Source organism: Anarhichas minor, unplaced genomic scaffold (assembly GCF_050575085.1).
Source record: "Anarhichas minor isolate MPS153535 unplaced genomic scaffold, ASM5057508v1 ptg000027l, whole genome shotgun sequence".
In the NCBI taxonomy this organism is placed as follows: Eukaryota; Metazoa; Chordata; class Actinopteri; order Perciformes; family Anarhichadidae; genus Anarhichas; species Anarhichas minor.
Genome location: NW_027466473.1, coordinates 10,786,189 through 10,803,557, shown reverse-complemented (window position 1 = coordinate 10,803,557; position 17,369 = coordinate 10,786,189). Strand labels below are relative to the sequence as shown.

The 17,369-nt window shown below is 42.4% G+C and overlaps 1 protein-coding gene across 7 annotated transcripts in view; it reads left to right on the top strand.

The window, feature by feature from the left end:
• The window catches only part of sipa1 (signal-induced proliferation-associated 1), a 31,764-nt gene extending 17,977 nt beyond the window's left edge, over window positions 1-13,787 (top strand). For 4 of the 7 annotated variants that reach the window (XM_076102493.1, XM_076102490.1, XM_076102491.1 and 1 more), the window contains exons 6-17: window positions 455-629; window positions 978-1,081; window positions 1,969-2,126; window positions 2,568-3,174; window positions 3,260-3,534; window positions 4,296-4,742; window positions 5,760-5,880; window positions 5,991-6,114; window positions 7,206-7,304; window positions 7,783-7,855; window positions 9,142-9,220; window positions 10,355-13,787. In XM_076102493.1, the coding sequence (XP_075958608.1) occupies window positions 455-629; window positions 978-1,081; window positions 1,969-2,126; window positions 2,568-3,174; window positions 3,260-3,534; window positions 4,296-4,742; window positions 5,760-5,880; window positions 5,991-6,114; window positions 7,206-7,304; window positions 7,783-7,855; window positions 9,142-9,220; window positions 10,355-10,498 (2,406 nt within the window). In that variant the 3' untranslated portion in view covers window positions 10,499-13,787. Of the gene's footprint in view, window positions 1-454; window positions 630-977; window positions 1,082-1,968; window positions 2,127-2,567; window positions 3,175-3,259; window positions 3,535-4,295; window positions 4,743-5,759; window positions 5,881-5,990; window positions 6,115-7,205; window positions 7,305-7,782; window positions 7,856-9,141; window positions 9,221-10,255 lie in introns of all 7 variants that reach the window. The other 3 variants (XM_076102497.1, XM_076102495.1, XM_076102496.1) reach the window with 3 other exon arrangements.
• Window positions 13,788-17,369: the final 3,582 nt, after the last annotated feature.

The following is a 17,369-nucleotide window of genomic DNA, read 5'->3' as shown; positions in this document are numbered from 1 at the left end:
CTTCTCTCTTCTTCCTCTGCCACCACGGTGACTGTTCACCTGAGAAACTGTGACCAGAATGATCTTAGATCATTTCCTGCTGATCGCTTAAACATTCAAGCCCCATCACATTGAAACTTTATTGAAACTTTATTTAGCAGAAGCTGCTGACCATTTAAACCCACACACACACACACACCAGTTAACCACTAGCTCCACCTTTGAAGTAAGCTACTTCAGAAAAGGAACAAACAACTTTGACGAATCAAACCCTCTGTTTGAAGCATGAAACGTGAAGGGGATTAGGAGGTTTAATAGTGTAATGTGTGCTGTGCAGGTGTATAACATTTTACAGCATAAATTCTCCCAGACAAGCTTTGTAGCTGTAAAGTAAGATGGCAAATGATCAGGATGCCTCATTAGGTGAAAGGTCTTGACAGGATAATTATAGACTCTGTGCTTCTCTGTCTTCTAGCTGAATTTCCAGCGAAAGGTTGGGGTGATGTACTGCCGGGCCGGGCAGAGCTCAGAGGAAGACATGTACAACAACGAGAGCTCGGGCCCGGCGTTTGAAGAGTTCCTGGATCTGCTCGGGGAGCGTGTGCGGCTGAAGGGCTGGGAGAAATACAGAGCTCAGCTGGACAACAAGAGTGAGCTGGGGGGGAAAAAAACGCACCACACCCGCATCTATTGGCTGTATCTCACCTTGTCGCAGGACCATTATCCGAAGGGCATCAGTGCACCACTGAAAGCCTAAGATAACTCCTATCTAGCCGCATGTAATCTGAGTAATGCCTGCAAAATAGCATAGTCACTGCTGATTATCTCACAGCTGTTTTCCCCTCAGTGAGCGGCAGAGAACAGCAAATCAGACGGACCCTGAATGTGACAATTTGAGTTTAGTCTTTCATTCATAAACATTGACTGACTCTGCTGAATCCCTATCTGTCCTTCTCTTTGTGTGATGCGTGTTTCTTGTTTGTCTTTTGCTTGTGTAGCGGACTCAACTGGGACACACTCGCTCTACACGCGCTACCAGGACTATGAGATTATGTTTCACGTGTCTACTATGCTGCCGTACACAGCCAACAACACGCAACAGGTAAAAATACAACCCATATATATTTCAACAGAGATTTGATATTTGATTTCCTTCTCCTGCCTTTTGTGTTGCCGAACCATTTTTCCAATACCAAGTTTTCTCAAACGTTTCACGTCTATTCGTAATATAGAATTGCATCAGTCTTGGTACAACCTTCATTACCCATCTCTGTTCAGACTTCATGCTTTTGTAAACGCTTTAGAAAAAGCTTCTGTACTCCGCAACAAGCATGACATACAAATCCTGCCCCCCGGTGTTCACTCCCACCATGGATGTATTCACAGGCGCCTCTCAGTCAGGCTGACTGTCAGCTCTTTATATGAAGTTTATGGTTTAAGCCTGTTTGCTGCCACTTACAAAGAGACTGGACATGACATGTGAAGACAGATTAAAAGTTTAAATGAAACAAAACATGTTAGTGACGAAGCCCTTACATTCTGCTGCTTTTTGGCAGCAACAGTTTGTGATGTAATAATATCTTGATTAAGCTGTTTTTTAAAAGTTCTATTTTTTTTATTTTGTAAGAAAAATTATTTTCTTTGTCGTAAAGAAGTATAATTAATTAACTTAAAGTTACAACATTTGTTAATTTCCCAAGAACAGTCATTTTGGAGCATTGAGTTGTGCTAACAACAATAGCAAGATCATGGACACACAAGCTTATTTCAGAGAACACTTAGAGTTGCTTATTTTACTGTTAATTTAATTTGACTTAGCCTTTAGTTCAATTAACAGCATTAAAAGTAATCTCTTTAGCTGCTTCTTGAACATTTCTTGTAGATTCTTGAGATATAAAACATGGCAAACTGAGATGTGGTTCGTTGACTAAAATGACTCGTGCCCGCTTCTTAAATAAATCTCTCTGTGTTTCTGTTTTGCCTCTCCAGTTGCTGAGGAAGCGACACATCGGTAACGACATTGTGACGATCGTGTTCCAGGAGCCGGGCGCCCTGCCCTTCACGCCAAAGTCCATCCGCTCCCATTTCCAGCATGTCTTCATCATCATTCAGGTCCATGAGCCCTGCACTGACAACACCTATTACAGGTCTGATCATACCTCTTCCACTATGCTGTAAATAAATACATCTCTTTTCACCCTCAAGTTTCTTGAGACAATAAATTCATGGTCATCCTATGTGTCATAGGAAGTAGTGAACTAAAATATGTTCTGGGCTTTAAGAAAAATACAAAAAAAACAACAATTTTACTGACCACGTCATTCACGATATGCATGTAAGTCAATGTAAAGATGGGTGTTACTATGTGCACTCTTACACATGGGTCTCATACATCATAGTAGTTATGGGCCCGCTCAGGAGGAAACACAAATCTGTGCTCCTCTGCAGCAGATTCAGTGTAATTGTTTGTTATTCTGGAGAGCACTACAGTCCACAGTCAAGCTCGGAAAAACAAGACATGGATTGAATGCTTCTTCTGCACTCTCTCTTACTCTAGCATTCCTGTCTTTCACTCTTTTCCCTCTCAGGGTGGCCGTGACACGGTCTAAAGACATGCCATTATTTGGCCCACTCTTCCCTAAGGGCGCTCGATTCCCTAGCTCTCCCGCCTTCAGAGACTTTCTCCTGGCGAAGGCCGTGAATGCCGAAAACGCTGCGGAGAAGTCAGAAAAGTTCCGCTCCATGGCCACCCGCACACGGCAGGAATACCTGAAGGACCTGGCTGAAAACTATGTGACCACCACACCCATCGATTCCTCCACCAAGTTCCCCCTGCTCTCTCTGGGTGGCAAGCGCAAAGACAAGCTGAAGGGCGCCAAAGGGGCCGAGCTGCACAGTGCTGGGGCGCTGGTGTGGGCTGTGATGGTCAACGGTGGAGATGACGGGGAGGCTGGAGAACTCAGGCTCCCCTGTCTGCTCGGGGTGTCTGCTGAGTCGGTGGTGCTCATTGAGAGGTGCACGCGCAGGGTGGTGTTTAACTGCTCCTGTCGAGATGTCATCGGCTGGAAGGCAGTGACAGAGACTAAGGAGGGGGGGCCCTGCTTGGATATCTTCTACGAGCGTGGGGAGTCTGTTTCAATCAGTGCGATGGAGAGCCAGGCGGAGGATATACGCGAGGTGGTGCAGAGGCTAGAGGTGGGTGATTGTGTTCGTATTTAAAACTTTTCAGTGGGTGGTTTATGTCTTTCTGATTCATTCATCATCTTCCGCTCATCTGCAGCTGGTGACGCGGGGATGTGAGGCTCTTGAGGTCACCCCCCTGCGCGACGGCGTCGGACAGCCCGGCTTCCTGATGAACGAGGAGGGTTTCGTGACGGAGCTGCAGCGGTTCTGTTACGCTGAGAGCGGAGGCCTGCAGCTGTGGGCTCGCGTGGTGCGACTGTGCGGCCACTCGCTGGTTCACCTGAGCCCCGAGGAGAGGACCAGGCTGCTCCGCACTGCGCACAAGATCCACATCACTGTCATCCCACCTGACGAGAACGGCAAGCCACGCAGGTGGGTGAAGCTGCAGATACGAGGAGGAGGAGAGGGAGAAAGAGAACACTAACAAGGGCACTTATGGGTCAACAGACACAGGGAGAGACTGGAGAAGGGGCTCATGGGTATAAAGCGTGCTCCAGAAAGTGGATAATAGTCCCAGTGAGGCGGTGAGAGAAAGTTTTGACAGCAAAGAAGGAGGAGGGGGTCAGTGGGACAAGTCGGTTAAGGAAAACAAGAGAGGTGCCCACACTCTGGGGTCACGGCTCACTCTGCTGTTGATGACGGCCTGCCATCAGTGTCACACCAGCTGGCCAACAACCAATCAATCCCTCTAATGATCTGTAATCACACTGGCAAAGGGCCTCCCACTGTTAACAGCACACTTTCCACTCAGCTGAAGTCGGACAGAGGGCAGAAACAGCTGTGGACACAATTGTTAAAACAAATAAAACCAATATTAAAGTGGACACCTCTGCAGCTTTGGAGTGGATCCCACTGGTTTATTTATATTTCATTGCTGAAATGCTTGTTCTGTGACAACAAAGCACAAATTGCCACAAAGATGTCATAATTATTGAGAGGAAGTAGAGTTCTGTGTTCCCAAAGGGATATAATAGGCAAATATAGCACCTCATATGTCCACCTCATCTTTGTTATTGGCTTCTAGATTAGTTTTATGACTCAGCAGTGGGATGAGAGGCTGGGCCGAAAAGAGAGCTGTGAGTTGTGAAGTGTGTCTCTTCTTACTAAGTATGTTGTTGATTTATGTTCTGCAGAAGTTTCTCCGAGCTGTACCAGAAAGCCATCAAGGATGCGGAGTGTAAACCCGGCGAGGATCAGTCTGGAGAGGCCTGGGTACTGGACGAGAGGGAAGACGAAGATGATGACGAGGAGGAAGAGGAGGAGGAGGAAGAAGAGGAGGAGGAGGAGAAGGAGGAAGGAGAAGCAAAGGAGGAAAAGCTGAACGAGAGTGGGGTCAATGAAGCGGACATGACGGAGTTCGAGGTGCAGGTGGAGGCCGAAGAGGGCGAAGGACAGTCGTGTGATGAAGGGCAAAGTGAGAGACGTTATGGCTCGCTCCTCATGCCGCCCAGCTTACCTTTGCTACGGGCCACTTCTCTGCAGGACCAAGCAGCCATTCAGAGCCAGGAGGGCAGCGGCTCGCAGCTCACACGCAGCTGCTCTTTGGAGAGACAGCCGACCTACAGGGATTCGTGTGATGGGTGAGTGTTACTAAAGATCATGCCACTGTTCATTCAAGCTCTCATAGCCTGACATGTGAGTGTTTTGAAGATATTATAGAGAGATATATAATATAAATAACAAAAAAATGCTGCTTTGAGAGATCTTTAACATCTGCAAACTGGGAGACCGTCAGGTAAAAAGGCTCTGAAATCATCCAGCATGGCTGAAAATATCCTCAAACGGAAGCTGACTCATCACAATTTAATCTCAGAGTCGTAGTGCGTCACTTTTCCTGCAAAGGACAGGGTACGGTGAAAGGACGCCAAGCAATGTGTCACTCTGCTTCACTGAACTGTGTTTACTTAATGCAAAAGGTTTTAAATTATGTTTCACATTAGAAAATTCACATAGATGATTGGACGGTTGCGCAGCAGATCTTTAACTCTTCAGCAGTAAAACATTAAAATTACAATAGATTACATTTTTCTTTTTTAGATTCAAGTTAAGAAATCATGTAAATGTCATCAAAAATCCCTTTTACCGTGGTCTGCATTGCATTCCCTCATCCTCTTGAGTATCAAGGTCTGACAGACACAAGAATGTCAAGTATTAAGCTCCAAGGAGAGAGAAAAACACCTTTGTAAAAGCAGAAGTGCATGTCTGTGTCTGCCAGACAAATCATTTTCACCCTGAGAACTCCAAAAAGCTACAACAGCTTGAAGCAGAAATTGTGCTTAAGAAAATATTCATGAGGATAATATTAAACTCTGCTGCTCACCAAAATGAGTTTGACTGCTTTTCATCGTCACGCAAATCATCTGACCGAAGCCGCATCAGATATGATATTTTTGATGGATGATTTTGTGAGTGCAGGATTGCAAACTCAATCAGGCCTAAACCTAAGCCATCCTGGAGATTGCTTGTCGAAGTGCTCCAGTTTCTGTTTTGACCTCTGGATTGGATAGAAAAATGTCACAAAGCATCAACAACAGATTTGCTTTGTGTTTCCCCCCCCCCACCACCACCATCACGTTTCTCCCTCTCGGTCTGGACAGGCACGTGTACGAAAACGTGGGGCTGAAGGGGAAATGCCACATCTATGACAACGAGCTGAGGGACGCCACACCTGATCTGATCCTGACTGTCAAACCCAAGGTTCCCCTGGAGGACATACAGGTGACAGGCTGAGACGAGAGGACATCTGAGTAGTTTCTCACCCCAGCGCGCTCCATCCGCTCTCTGACAGTGTTGTTTCCCCTCTATCTCTATCTCGTATATGTCTTAAGTTCATGGCCGCTGAGTTCGGTGATGACAAAGCTTCAGTGAGTGACTCGTCTTCCCGGTTGTCATGTTTAGACCGAGCTGAAAGAAATTCACGAGCCCTAAGTCTTCACAACTCCATCACCAAGAGTAAGTACTTCCCTATTGCTGCTAATTCTTTATTTATATTTTTATATATATATAATATAATATTTATAATATATTTATATATGTATAATACCGTAAATATTAAAATGGCAGCATGTTAAATAAAAAATGAAATGTGTGTAGATTAATTACGAGACAAAGAGCACAAAGAGATATTATGACCCTGGTCGTGGACTCGACACAAAGCTCCATTCTCAGACACAACAGCTGACACGACTGCTCAAATGATGCCAAAATGGAACAATTACACATGTTTGCAAATCATCTCTGCCTGATTTAAGCCCCAAAGTCCTTTTTTTCCAGATTTGTTTCTGCCTTAAACCCCTCTCTTCATCATCCTCCCTCTGCTCCCCACTGCATCCCCTTTGTCCCTCCTCTTTCATCCCCGCTGCCCCCTATCCCGCTAATCTAATATCACCCCTGCTCTGCTGCCACCCCCTGCCAGGGCTGGGATAAAAGGGGGACAGATGGGTAGTGGGAGGGGTGGAGTTTTAGGCAGCTCCAAATCAAGGAGCCCCTCTTACGCCATCTGCTCTGCCTCCGCTGAGACTATGAGACTCATCATTTATCCGCCATAAGAGCACACTTGCTCATCCTCTCATCCGATTCTTCAGATTTTTGCGGGGGCGGCCTCTGACGACTCTGATTGTTTCACATCACGTTCTTTCACAGGGAGTCTGTTAAAATGCATGACAACTTTCAAACGAAAAGATCAAATTCAAGGACTCACTAGATCTTTTTGTCAAAGTTTTTATTACATTTGCATGTAATAATTTACCCAAATTCTGTTATTAATTATTTTGATGTCATTGTCCTGTATTTTAGTATGCCGCCTTTTGTTAAATCTAAACTGATCTGTCAAAAAGATCTTACAAAGTCAGAAACATAATTCAGTGAAACCTGCAGGCACACGACATACTGTACATTATAACATTTCCTCCTTGTGCCTCTACATTCTGCCCCTGAATCTGACCAGCAGTAACACAGCAGCACCCCCCAGTGGTGGCTCTTTGTTACTGTAGACCGAGTTAGTTACTGTAGAGCGAGTTAAATCTTAACCTCCTTTCTCTCAGTTCTCTCAGAGACGACAGAGACCACCGAGGAGGAGTGGCAGTCCATCGCTGACCTGGCCACGGCCTGCCGCAGCATCCTGGAGGCTTTGTCCCAAGAGGGTGAGGAGCTCTTTACTTATGCACACCTCACTTACTGTAAATATAAAATAAGATAACAAGCTGTCCATAGTGGTTAGCACCATCACAAATCATTTTTTGAGCCAGACTTTTGTTCCACAATCACAAGATTCAAGTTAGACTCTAAATTTTGGGATGAACTGAAAAGAAGGTGAACCAGGCCTGATCACCTGGTTCCAAAATCTTGTAGAAAGTCTTCCCAGCGTGTTGTTTTTGGAGTGAGATGTTCACCAATCACTTATGAGTTTAATGTCCATTTGGCCACATAAATTTGGCCAAAAAACAACAACATATGAGTGCAATGGATCTGCGCTCTATATGAAGATAAGTGTATGAATCACAGTATGTTCTATACTGAGAGAAAGTGAGCATCTCCTGTCTTTGTCTGCCTCTTTCTTTTCATTATGGTATGTATGGCTGTATTAAATGATATTAATGTGGATAATGTTCATTACCACAGACCATAAAGCCGGAGACCCCTCCCAAGCAGGAGCCGACCAGACAGACGGCAAGCTGAGGGACTCAAATGAGAGGTGGGTTGCTATACAGTACACTCGGGGTGACGCAGACAGCTCAATATCTCTGTCGTTAGTCTCTTATTCTTTTGTCAGAATCACTGCACACAACCCTTTTCACTACTTGTTTATTCTCTCTCAATTATTTAGACTTTATCGGCAACATCCAACTGTGTGAGTCAATGGGATGGTTTCTCTCCCCCATAAAGAGAGCTCTCTTGCTGACTTAGTGTTGCAGTTATGCGCATGCAGTCACACACACACGCACACAGCTTGTCTGACTCACTGTCATTGTCATCTTTCTGTTAAACTCCCACTCTGATCCATTTTGTTTCTCTTTTACACTTTGTCCAGCTCCTTGCTCACCTTATTTTAGTCCTCCATGCTGTGTCTGAACATACAAAGTCCAGAACTGTTGGCCAAAAAAAAAAGCAAAACACCAATGTGAAGCTTTTCTTCAAAGGAAGTCTTTACAGGCGCAGTTCATGCCCCCCGACGTATTGTAGTCAGTATTGATGACACCTTTCAATTTGTCTCCAACGAGCGTGTAAAATGTTTTATAAAAGACACTCACACAGAATACTCCATATCACCTCTCATGGCATCTGTTAGTGAAAAATGATCACAACATGTGGAAAATATATACAGTATATATATTTCCTTTTTCAGCACATATCCGTTGAATAAAAGAGAGATTCAGATAATTGACTATAATAAAAAACACACTGCCAACCTCCTTCAAAATAATTATGTCTACAAATAGCACAAATGAGCTTCAAACCAACCAAAATGATAAGATAAATGGTCATATAATTAAATATCAAACTCAAAACGCACTATTGTGCCCAAACCATCTGACGTCAATGCCATCTTCTTTCCTCAAAAAGCATTATCATGCTGTTCACATCACCAGAAGCGTTCGTTATATATAACTGCAATCAGACGAAATGCATCATGGGATGGCTTCTCTCGCTGAAAATGGGTCTGCTTGTCAACCTAGCAATTACAGTAAATTGATCTCTGAGTAGTACAGGTTTGAAGGCAGCAGGGACGATGCCTCGAGCTCTGAAGCTGCCACAGTGGAAGTCAAGATCAATCAAAGCAAAGTGAAACAGTTCACTTGCTGAAATGAGATGAGGGCGGTGTTATAACAGGAGAGGAATACAAGAAAACCCTTCCTATAAAATACACCAGTGAAGACATTCATCTTGTTCATTTGTGACTGGGAAAACAAATTCATTTAGACTTTCTCTGATTACAATAATTGATTTTGACAAAGTGTCACTGCCTCTCTTTTGTTGCAGTGACTCTCCAGGCCACCTAGAAGAGAAGGTGTCGCAGCTGGAGTCCATGCTGAAGAGGCTGCAGGATGACCTGCAAAAGGTGCTTTGAGTTTCATGAACGTTTTTCTCTGTCATAATATTTTCAGTGAGCTCCATGGGAGAGTCAGCAGGTAGGAAAAAGTATTCAAATTGTTCAGCTTCTGTCGCTGCTGCGAGATTATTTGTGTTTTCTGATGCAGGCTTTTGTTCACTTGTACAAATCCTCCCGTCCATTCGGCCATTTCAATCACAGCGGGCTCACTGTGGATGCACTGAATACAGAAACACATTTACATTTATTTAATGAATTAATTTAGTCCTAATGTTGGACATTTGTATAGCAACATTTCAGATTTGTAAATCCCCCAATATCATACTTACAAACATGTATGTCCGACAACTCCTGTCATCACTATTTTATTATTTCCTGCTAATCCGTGTATGTAGATGTCAAAGAATACTGTATGTGATGAACTCCTTATTCTTAATCTCGATCTCGGAAGCAGCCGCTTGACAGAAAACAAACTAAATTCTCAAAACAAAGTCCAATCTTTGGTCAATAGTGAATATGTCTCTGTGTCTCGACACATATTATATAAATATACCATTTAGTCTATGGACTCTCAAGAATAACGATAAAGTATCCATTTAGTGCTCAAACAATAACTAATAATAATTCTATTAACAGATAAAATAAACTGATTAATTGTCTGTCATATATATGAGGCACAAATGAAACATTCTTGGTTTCAGCTTTAAAGCTGTCACCTTGGGCTCTGGGCATTTCTCACTATATTTTTTACATTTTATATGTCAAACAATTATTTAAAAATAGATTATTCAAAAATGAAAATGATCATTAATTGCGACCTTTGACCAATTATAGGTGATTAGTTGCTGACTCAGTCTGACCAGCAGGCCAGACCACAAAGCACTGAGACTACAGACTATAATTGAAGTTCTGAACTCGGATTTTTCTGTCAAAGAAATGATCAGTTCAGTGGATTGTTTCTTTTCCCCCACTGCAGCGTGATGTGCTTCTCTACACTGTTTGTGTTGTTTTATTTCAAGCTCTGTGTTTATGTGTGCCCACTAGTTTCCTTAAAGCCACCGCTGTACCTGTCGCTCCCCTCCCGTTCCTGCCACAGCGATCTGAGCGACGGCTTTTGTTTTGTTGTGTGCCGATGTCTTTCAGGAGAAGGAGGACAAGGCGGTGCTGCAGGCCGAGGTGCAGAGCCTCAGGCAGAACAACCAGCGGCTGCAGGAGGAGTCGCAGAGCACAGTGGCTCGCCTCATCAAAGTCACCGAGCTGCTGTGCAACGTCAACAAGCCCTGTTAGCTTCACCGCTGCACACACAAATCAGCAGAAAGATGCAAGTCGTACAACGTGCTCGTACGCTCAGTAGACAGATTTTGTTCGTAAATATTTGCAAAGGCAGACACACACACACACACACGCATCCTGTTCAATCTGTGTGTAACCACAGTCTCAATCCTGAATCATGGACCTGCCTTTTGGTGAGGGAGTATGCAAATCAACCCATGAAAAAGAACAAAATGACATTTCCAACATCCAATGACCTTCATAGACTGACCGATGTGCAGCTCTCAGGCTGCTACGTTAGCGTGCTATGCCAGAGTGCTTCTCTTTGTGTATATGATACAGTATGTGTGTGGATGTGTGCCGCATGTGTGCGTGCCTGTGCGTGTGTGTGTGTCTGTATGTGTGCATCTCTTACTGTACCTCCTTGCTTCAAATACTTGACAAGCTGGGCTGAATAGCACTTGCATAAAAAGTGGCAATTAAGACTGAGAGACACTGTATAGCATGTTTGGTGGTGTCTTATCTGAAATGACCAAAAGTGTGTATATACGTATATATACTGTATCACCAATAATATATGTGAACAGTAGTATCGCTATCCTCTCTGCCAGACGTTTAGTTGCAATGTCTGAGTGTGGTTCTGCCCGGCGCTGATAGTGTGGAAGGCCTTGAAACAAAACAAGACAAGAAAAAAAAAAAGGGGGAAGATGACAATGACAAGCCCGTAGACAGCCTTCTACTTCAAAAGATGTAATGATGCCAACTGACTGGCCTTAGAGCAAGGCCTGTTACGTAAGGACATAATTCTCTGCCCTCCTCACTTCTCAGTAGTACTGTATTTAAAACACTGGAGTTTTTAGGGAGAAAGGATTTTAAAACCCTAACATAAAAGGGATGTAACCTGGAAATGTCATAAAAAAGGAACTGAGCATGCTTGTTCCTCCTGGAAGTATGTTGAAAACAGTGTAAAGGTGGATACTGAAAAGGGTTTTTACCCCTCCTGAAAACGCAAACAATGGCAGGAAAAGAGCTGCTTCAGCTTCCTTCCACGATTGCCTGTAGCCGTTTTCTTCTAACCTCACTATTGTAGCAGCCATACTGTAGAAGATCTCCTCCTACTGGCCTGAACCACAAAATGCCAAAAGGCAGCTTTTACTTTCAGCTGGCAACATAGCTTTAGGTGTCAGAATAAAACACCTTGAACTAATAGTAAAATGCAGGATATTGTATTTAAATATGTTTTGTGTTTGGCGGATGTCTACAGTGACTATTTTGGGTAATTGTTTAGTATGGCTTATGAGTGGTAGCGGTAAGGACACTTGGTGAAATCTTACCATTCCACCCCGATGTGTGTTTGTATGTGTTTCTGTGTCGTTCTTGCACTTTTTTTTTTTGTAAAATCAGCACTGGACAGGGCACATAGTGAACCTTATTTAGCCCAGGTTATGTCTTGCTCAACATAAGAAGGTGGATAAGATCTCATCCCCCCTGCCACCACCTTTACCTCACCTTTTTGTGTCCACTGCTGTTGGCGCCAACAGCAGTAACGCGTGTTCAGAGGAGTCGGACTGCTTCTCCTCAGTGCCAACGAAAAAGCGCAGGCAGCTCTCCTGAATCCCACTGAAATCCAACGGAGCTGACCACAAATTAATCTCCAACTACAAACTCTATACTCCGACAAAAAGGGATGCCAAACGTTCGTCAGTCACACCGACTCTTGTTTCTTGTACAAACTTCCTCTTGTAATTTTATTTTAGAGTCACTGTGAATACCTGGTACCAGCATATTAAGATACAATATATACAGATTAAATTATGAATCTAAACTTTATCAGTATGTGAAGATACTGTGTGTGTACAGCTGAACTGTTTCATGTTACTTAGTGCATTGGGTTGCGTATGCCCTCCTTTTTGCAGGATGATTATGCAGAGAAGTGTTAATCATGACCATGCAGGCGTCTTGTTTCATCTCCTGGACATCTCCTGGACATGCTGAAGCCTCATGACATGGTGTGAGAAGACCTGTTTTACTGTGTCTTGTATAGTTATTTAGATTGTAGGAGGTTGGTCAAGCATGAGAATGTGCCAAGCAACTTCCAAGCCCCCCCCCCCCCCCCCCCCCCCCTGTTTGTGTGTATGTATAAAAATGTAACTTATTAATCATGCAAATGTTTTCTTGTAGCTGTTTTAACTGGAGGGAAGTCTTGAGGGAAAAAATGTGAAATAGGGCAGAAAGGAAAAGTGGGCTTGGTTATAAATTTAAGTTTCTTTTTTAGAAAACCAACAACGATGATATGACAAAATACTCTGCTAAATGTGACGATGGTCCTTTTTATCATTCTGATTTCGAGCTATTTCAGCGATAGCTCTTGAATATAATAAGGTCTTAAAACACCATTAGGTACGCCTTAATGAGTGAAACTCTTCTTTTGGAATGGATGTTTAAATTGGTCATACCGGTCTTATCTGAAGGCTTATTCCTCTGACTTTGTGCCTACCAGAAAATGTAATGTATGGTAACCCAGCTTAGTGACCTCATTTCTTTGTCTTTGGTTGCACTTACTGAGGTTTTGTTTTGTGGCAGATGAAGGATTTCCTAAGAGACCGTCGCAACATCTGGTCTGTCGTCCGCTGTGCGAGGAAATGTCATTGAGTAACACATGATCCGAAAGATCAGATGATGATGATGATAATAATAGATGTGTGTTGAGGCTCAGTGATTACCACCGATGGTTCAAGGAAGCAAACCGACAAATATATGATTTTTCAAAGCAAATTAAAAGGAAAAAGTTGCTGAAAATGACCCATGTTGCATTGAAATCAAGTTTAAGTTGATATGAATGGTGTATGCTTCCTCTAAAAGGATGATTATTTTGGTATTTAAATATTTAAAAAAATGAATTGTCTCAGAAAATCCAATGGCGTATTTGAAAAAAAAAGAAATCTGATTGTGGCTGAGTTGATGCAGATGTTTTGTCGACACGTGACTTTGAGATATTTGTGTGTAGCTGCCTTTAAGATTTGATAGAATGATGGTGGGAGGTGTTTCATGGTTTTGGTTTCTGTGAGATAAACAACTCCAAAAAACGGAAATACCTGCAGTGAGAATTCAGGTTTTTTAAAATATTTTTATTTTCTCACCAACATAGACAGCGGAGAAAGATCACTGTTCAAAAAGTTAATTTGTTGAATTTGTGTTTGGAGAAAAAAACAAGATGTAAACGTAAGATTTTAGCTATCATGTGCTCACTCTACACCTCTATTTACTTTTCAATCAACAAAAAACAATTAAAAGGAAAAATTAAGTTATTAGTATTATTTTTGTCTTTATTGATTTGCACGATTGAAATGCAAAGCAGGGATGGAAAGTCTTTAGAAATTAGACTCTATTGTGAATGTATGGTGTTCATGGGATTTAAACTCACAAAGGGCATGTTAGGAATATGATATGGTTAGGATCTAGAGGTGACTTTGATGACGACAGAGAGTTAGATTTGTCTCATTTGTCCAGGAGCACAACCTCTTGAGGATCTCACGTCCTGGACTGATGCACACTGGAGGTGGAGGTGAAACAGAGCTGAAACAACAGCTGGCAGCCGCCCAGGAAGAAACCGTTTTAAGGTGTGACAGCAACAACACGATTTGTCAGACAAAGGTCATGGCCAGATCAGATTGACAGGGAAGAAGAGAGTGTAAAAGTCAGTCAACAAAGTTGGATCAAAACACAAGAAATTATAAACAGAAACTCGCAAAAGGAAAAGTGTTATACAAATATATATACAGTCTATTTAACTGGGCAATATGCTTGAGGTACAAAATGATTTGTTTTTTAGTTTAAATCTGCATTTACACTGAAAATTACATCTCCAAACAATAATCCAGCATTATCATCAAATAGCAAGCAAATAGATGCCATAATATGATTTTGGGGAAAAGTCATAGTAAATCTCAGCCTAATACAGCTAACTGCATTTATTCCATATCAGTGGTTCTCTACCTGCAGGTGTTTCAGTCATACCAGCTGGGTATTTGCAGTGATGTTCCAGGTGTACAGCTACAATGAAAGCCAGCAGCTCTGAGAAGGATTAAAAAGCACTCATCTCTTCACAAACTGCTTCATGTTCTAAATCAGATTTTCGCGGTTGCACGATAGACGAAAAACATTTTAATCCTTTTTTTTTTATTATCAGAAATGTGTTTGTTGCTTAACACAGCTCATTAGACAATAATATAGATCCGCTTTTGAAGGAAATTGACAAGACGTCAACTCGTTTGAGATTAATCATATTACATTGAGATTAATAATTTGAGAATCTTTGAAAAAATAATTTAATCTCAACCTTCTAATCTCAATGTAATAGTATTGAGATTAAGACTAAAACATTGTCAGAAAAATGCTGGGGATTATTAAGTGTTATACTCCAGGTGTGTCGATGTTAAATCGGTTCAGCCGTATAGAACTTCATCACAACTTTAACAGATCCAAGATACAGACAGTTTAACTTCCTGTTGCTGAGCTCTGTCCCTGACCCTTCAAAACCTCCCTGTTAAGTCATAGCACAGCTTTGTTTGTCGAGATATTCTCTGTTTAACATCCTACAGGGAACTGAAAAATGCTGACAGAGTAAACTATAGAGCCACTTCTGTTTAATCTGGTTCACGTTTTGAAATTATTAGACTGTATTTACACATATTTACACCATACACCACCACCTTCTACCAACTCTTTACTATAATACAATCATTTATGTACATTTAAATACTGCATTTTTGATTGAGATTCAATTCAAGATATCAGAATAGAACCAGCCTGTATCATATAAACACATACAGAGATTTAGAGTAACATTATATAGTTTTAAACCAGTTTGAAATCCTGATTGGATGCACATTCCCATCTCCCTGACTTGATACAGCATGAGGTAAGGCAAATACACTTTTCATAGCTCGTTTCATGATCATAATACAGCACGGCAACATCATACAAACATTCGCCAGTACTCTGTCCTCTGGAAGGCTTTCCTAAACATCAGCCGCAGAAAAACGCTTCATCTTCCCTGCCCTGACAGCAGGAGGAGAACTGACGACAACAATGCACCGGCCTATGTCTTTATTTGGGGTTGGAGCGCAGGACGGAGTCTTCACTAGGGGCTGTGTGTCACACACCGCTCAAGGGCTTAACACCAGTTTGACTCATCCGTGTTCTGTAAATACAGAGGCCATGTGTTGGTGTGTGTGTGTGTGTGTGTGTGTGTGTGTGTGTGTGTGTGTGTGTGTGTGTGTGTGTGTGTGTGTGTGTGTGTGTGTGTGTGTGTTTAGACTCCTGGTTCACAGAGTGTATATCGTATTTTAAATGGCCAGGCCACTGTTGCCCCATACAACAAGTAGATGAGGCCTAATATTAGTCCGCCTACAGCGTCACTGCTTTAAATGTACTAAACATATTTGATACGATTCAGATTAAATAGCTTTTATTAATACTACGCATCTACAGATACAAACAACTGATACATATTTGATTTAAGTGGTGTCCTAATGTTTACAAATACATCCAATAGTTTATGCATCCAGACTAACATGGAATTAAATTAGCCGTTCAAAACAATTCAACCTAAAGTAAAAAAAGTTTAGTAAAGCACGTGAGCTGTTACTAAGTGATGCACCTCATATAACACCATGTGTGTAAGTCGACGATAAACTCATCACAGAGTCCTGCCCTCTTGTCATAAATCAGTTAAACATTAAAGAATGGAAAAACACCAGGACACTGTAGACCCACTGATGTTGAATGGGGCTGCTTTCACTTTTTTAATGTCATTTCACTGAAGTGAAGGTCTTATAAACGGCCTTCAATTTTAAAAGGAGACATTAACCAGACTACTTCTATCGTACAGTACATGCACTTTTACACAAAAAAGGTTTGTGTACGTTTTTGTACTTTCTGGGAATCTGGCTGGGTGGATTATTAGCAGACAGTGCTGCGGCAGTTTTTCTTCATCTTCACTCGGTTTCTGGAAGGTCTCCATGTGACAAGTCTGTGTTTCCCCCAAACAGACACCGGGGCAGTCCCCTCACTTTTAGCATTTTTATTGAGTAATAATTCAAGAGCTGGAGATGAAGAAAGAAGACAAGGAAAAGGAAAAAACTAAGAGAAATCACTTGTAGAGTATTAGTGGCAAAACTACCTTTCATATTGTCCCTTTTTCTGTCCTCTCAGACAATCTCAACCAAAACAAAAGCACTGATTCTTACTGTACTATGAGTTTCCTAAAGGCATTACTTCATCACCCTTTCCCGATCTATATTAAATCACGATGCTATCGGGTAAGTCCTGGGCCATACTGTAATACTGTCTGGTACTGGTGTAAAACTATTAAATCAGAGTCAGACTAAATGCTCGACACGCTATTCCGCTGATCGACAGTAGGTGGCGGTAATACGCAGAGAAAGCCTACTGCCTCCAAGAAGGCAGTGAAGAAGAATGCTGTTCCGCTTCTCTAATGTTTAACGAGGAGATGAATGCACTTGACATGGTTCTGGTTAGAAACACTAATGCAAATGCAGCCAGACTTTCGTCTGCTAATGAGAGTTGAAATACTTTATTGGAGTTAACGATGAGTTCCAGTCCACCTTTCCTTGCTCCGTTCACACTTCATTAGCGGGATCAGGTGTGTTTAGCTAATCAAGCGTCTTTCAGGTGGAACATCCAGTGCAGTGTTGGGCCAGCAAATGGCACCACTGGCCAGAGCTACTCATAGTGAGTGTGCGCGTGTTTTTAGTGCTTGGGAGTTTGCATCTCATCAGGGGTCCGTCAGCTCAAACGGGCATTTCTGTCCCATTTCCTCAGAGAAAATAGAGCCCTTGAGTTTGTCGCCGCCTGGTGGCCA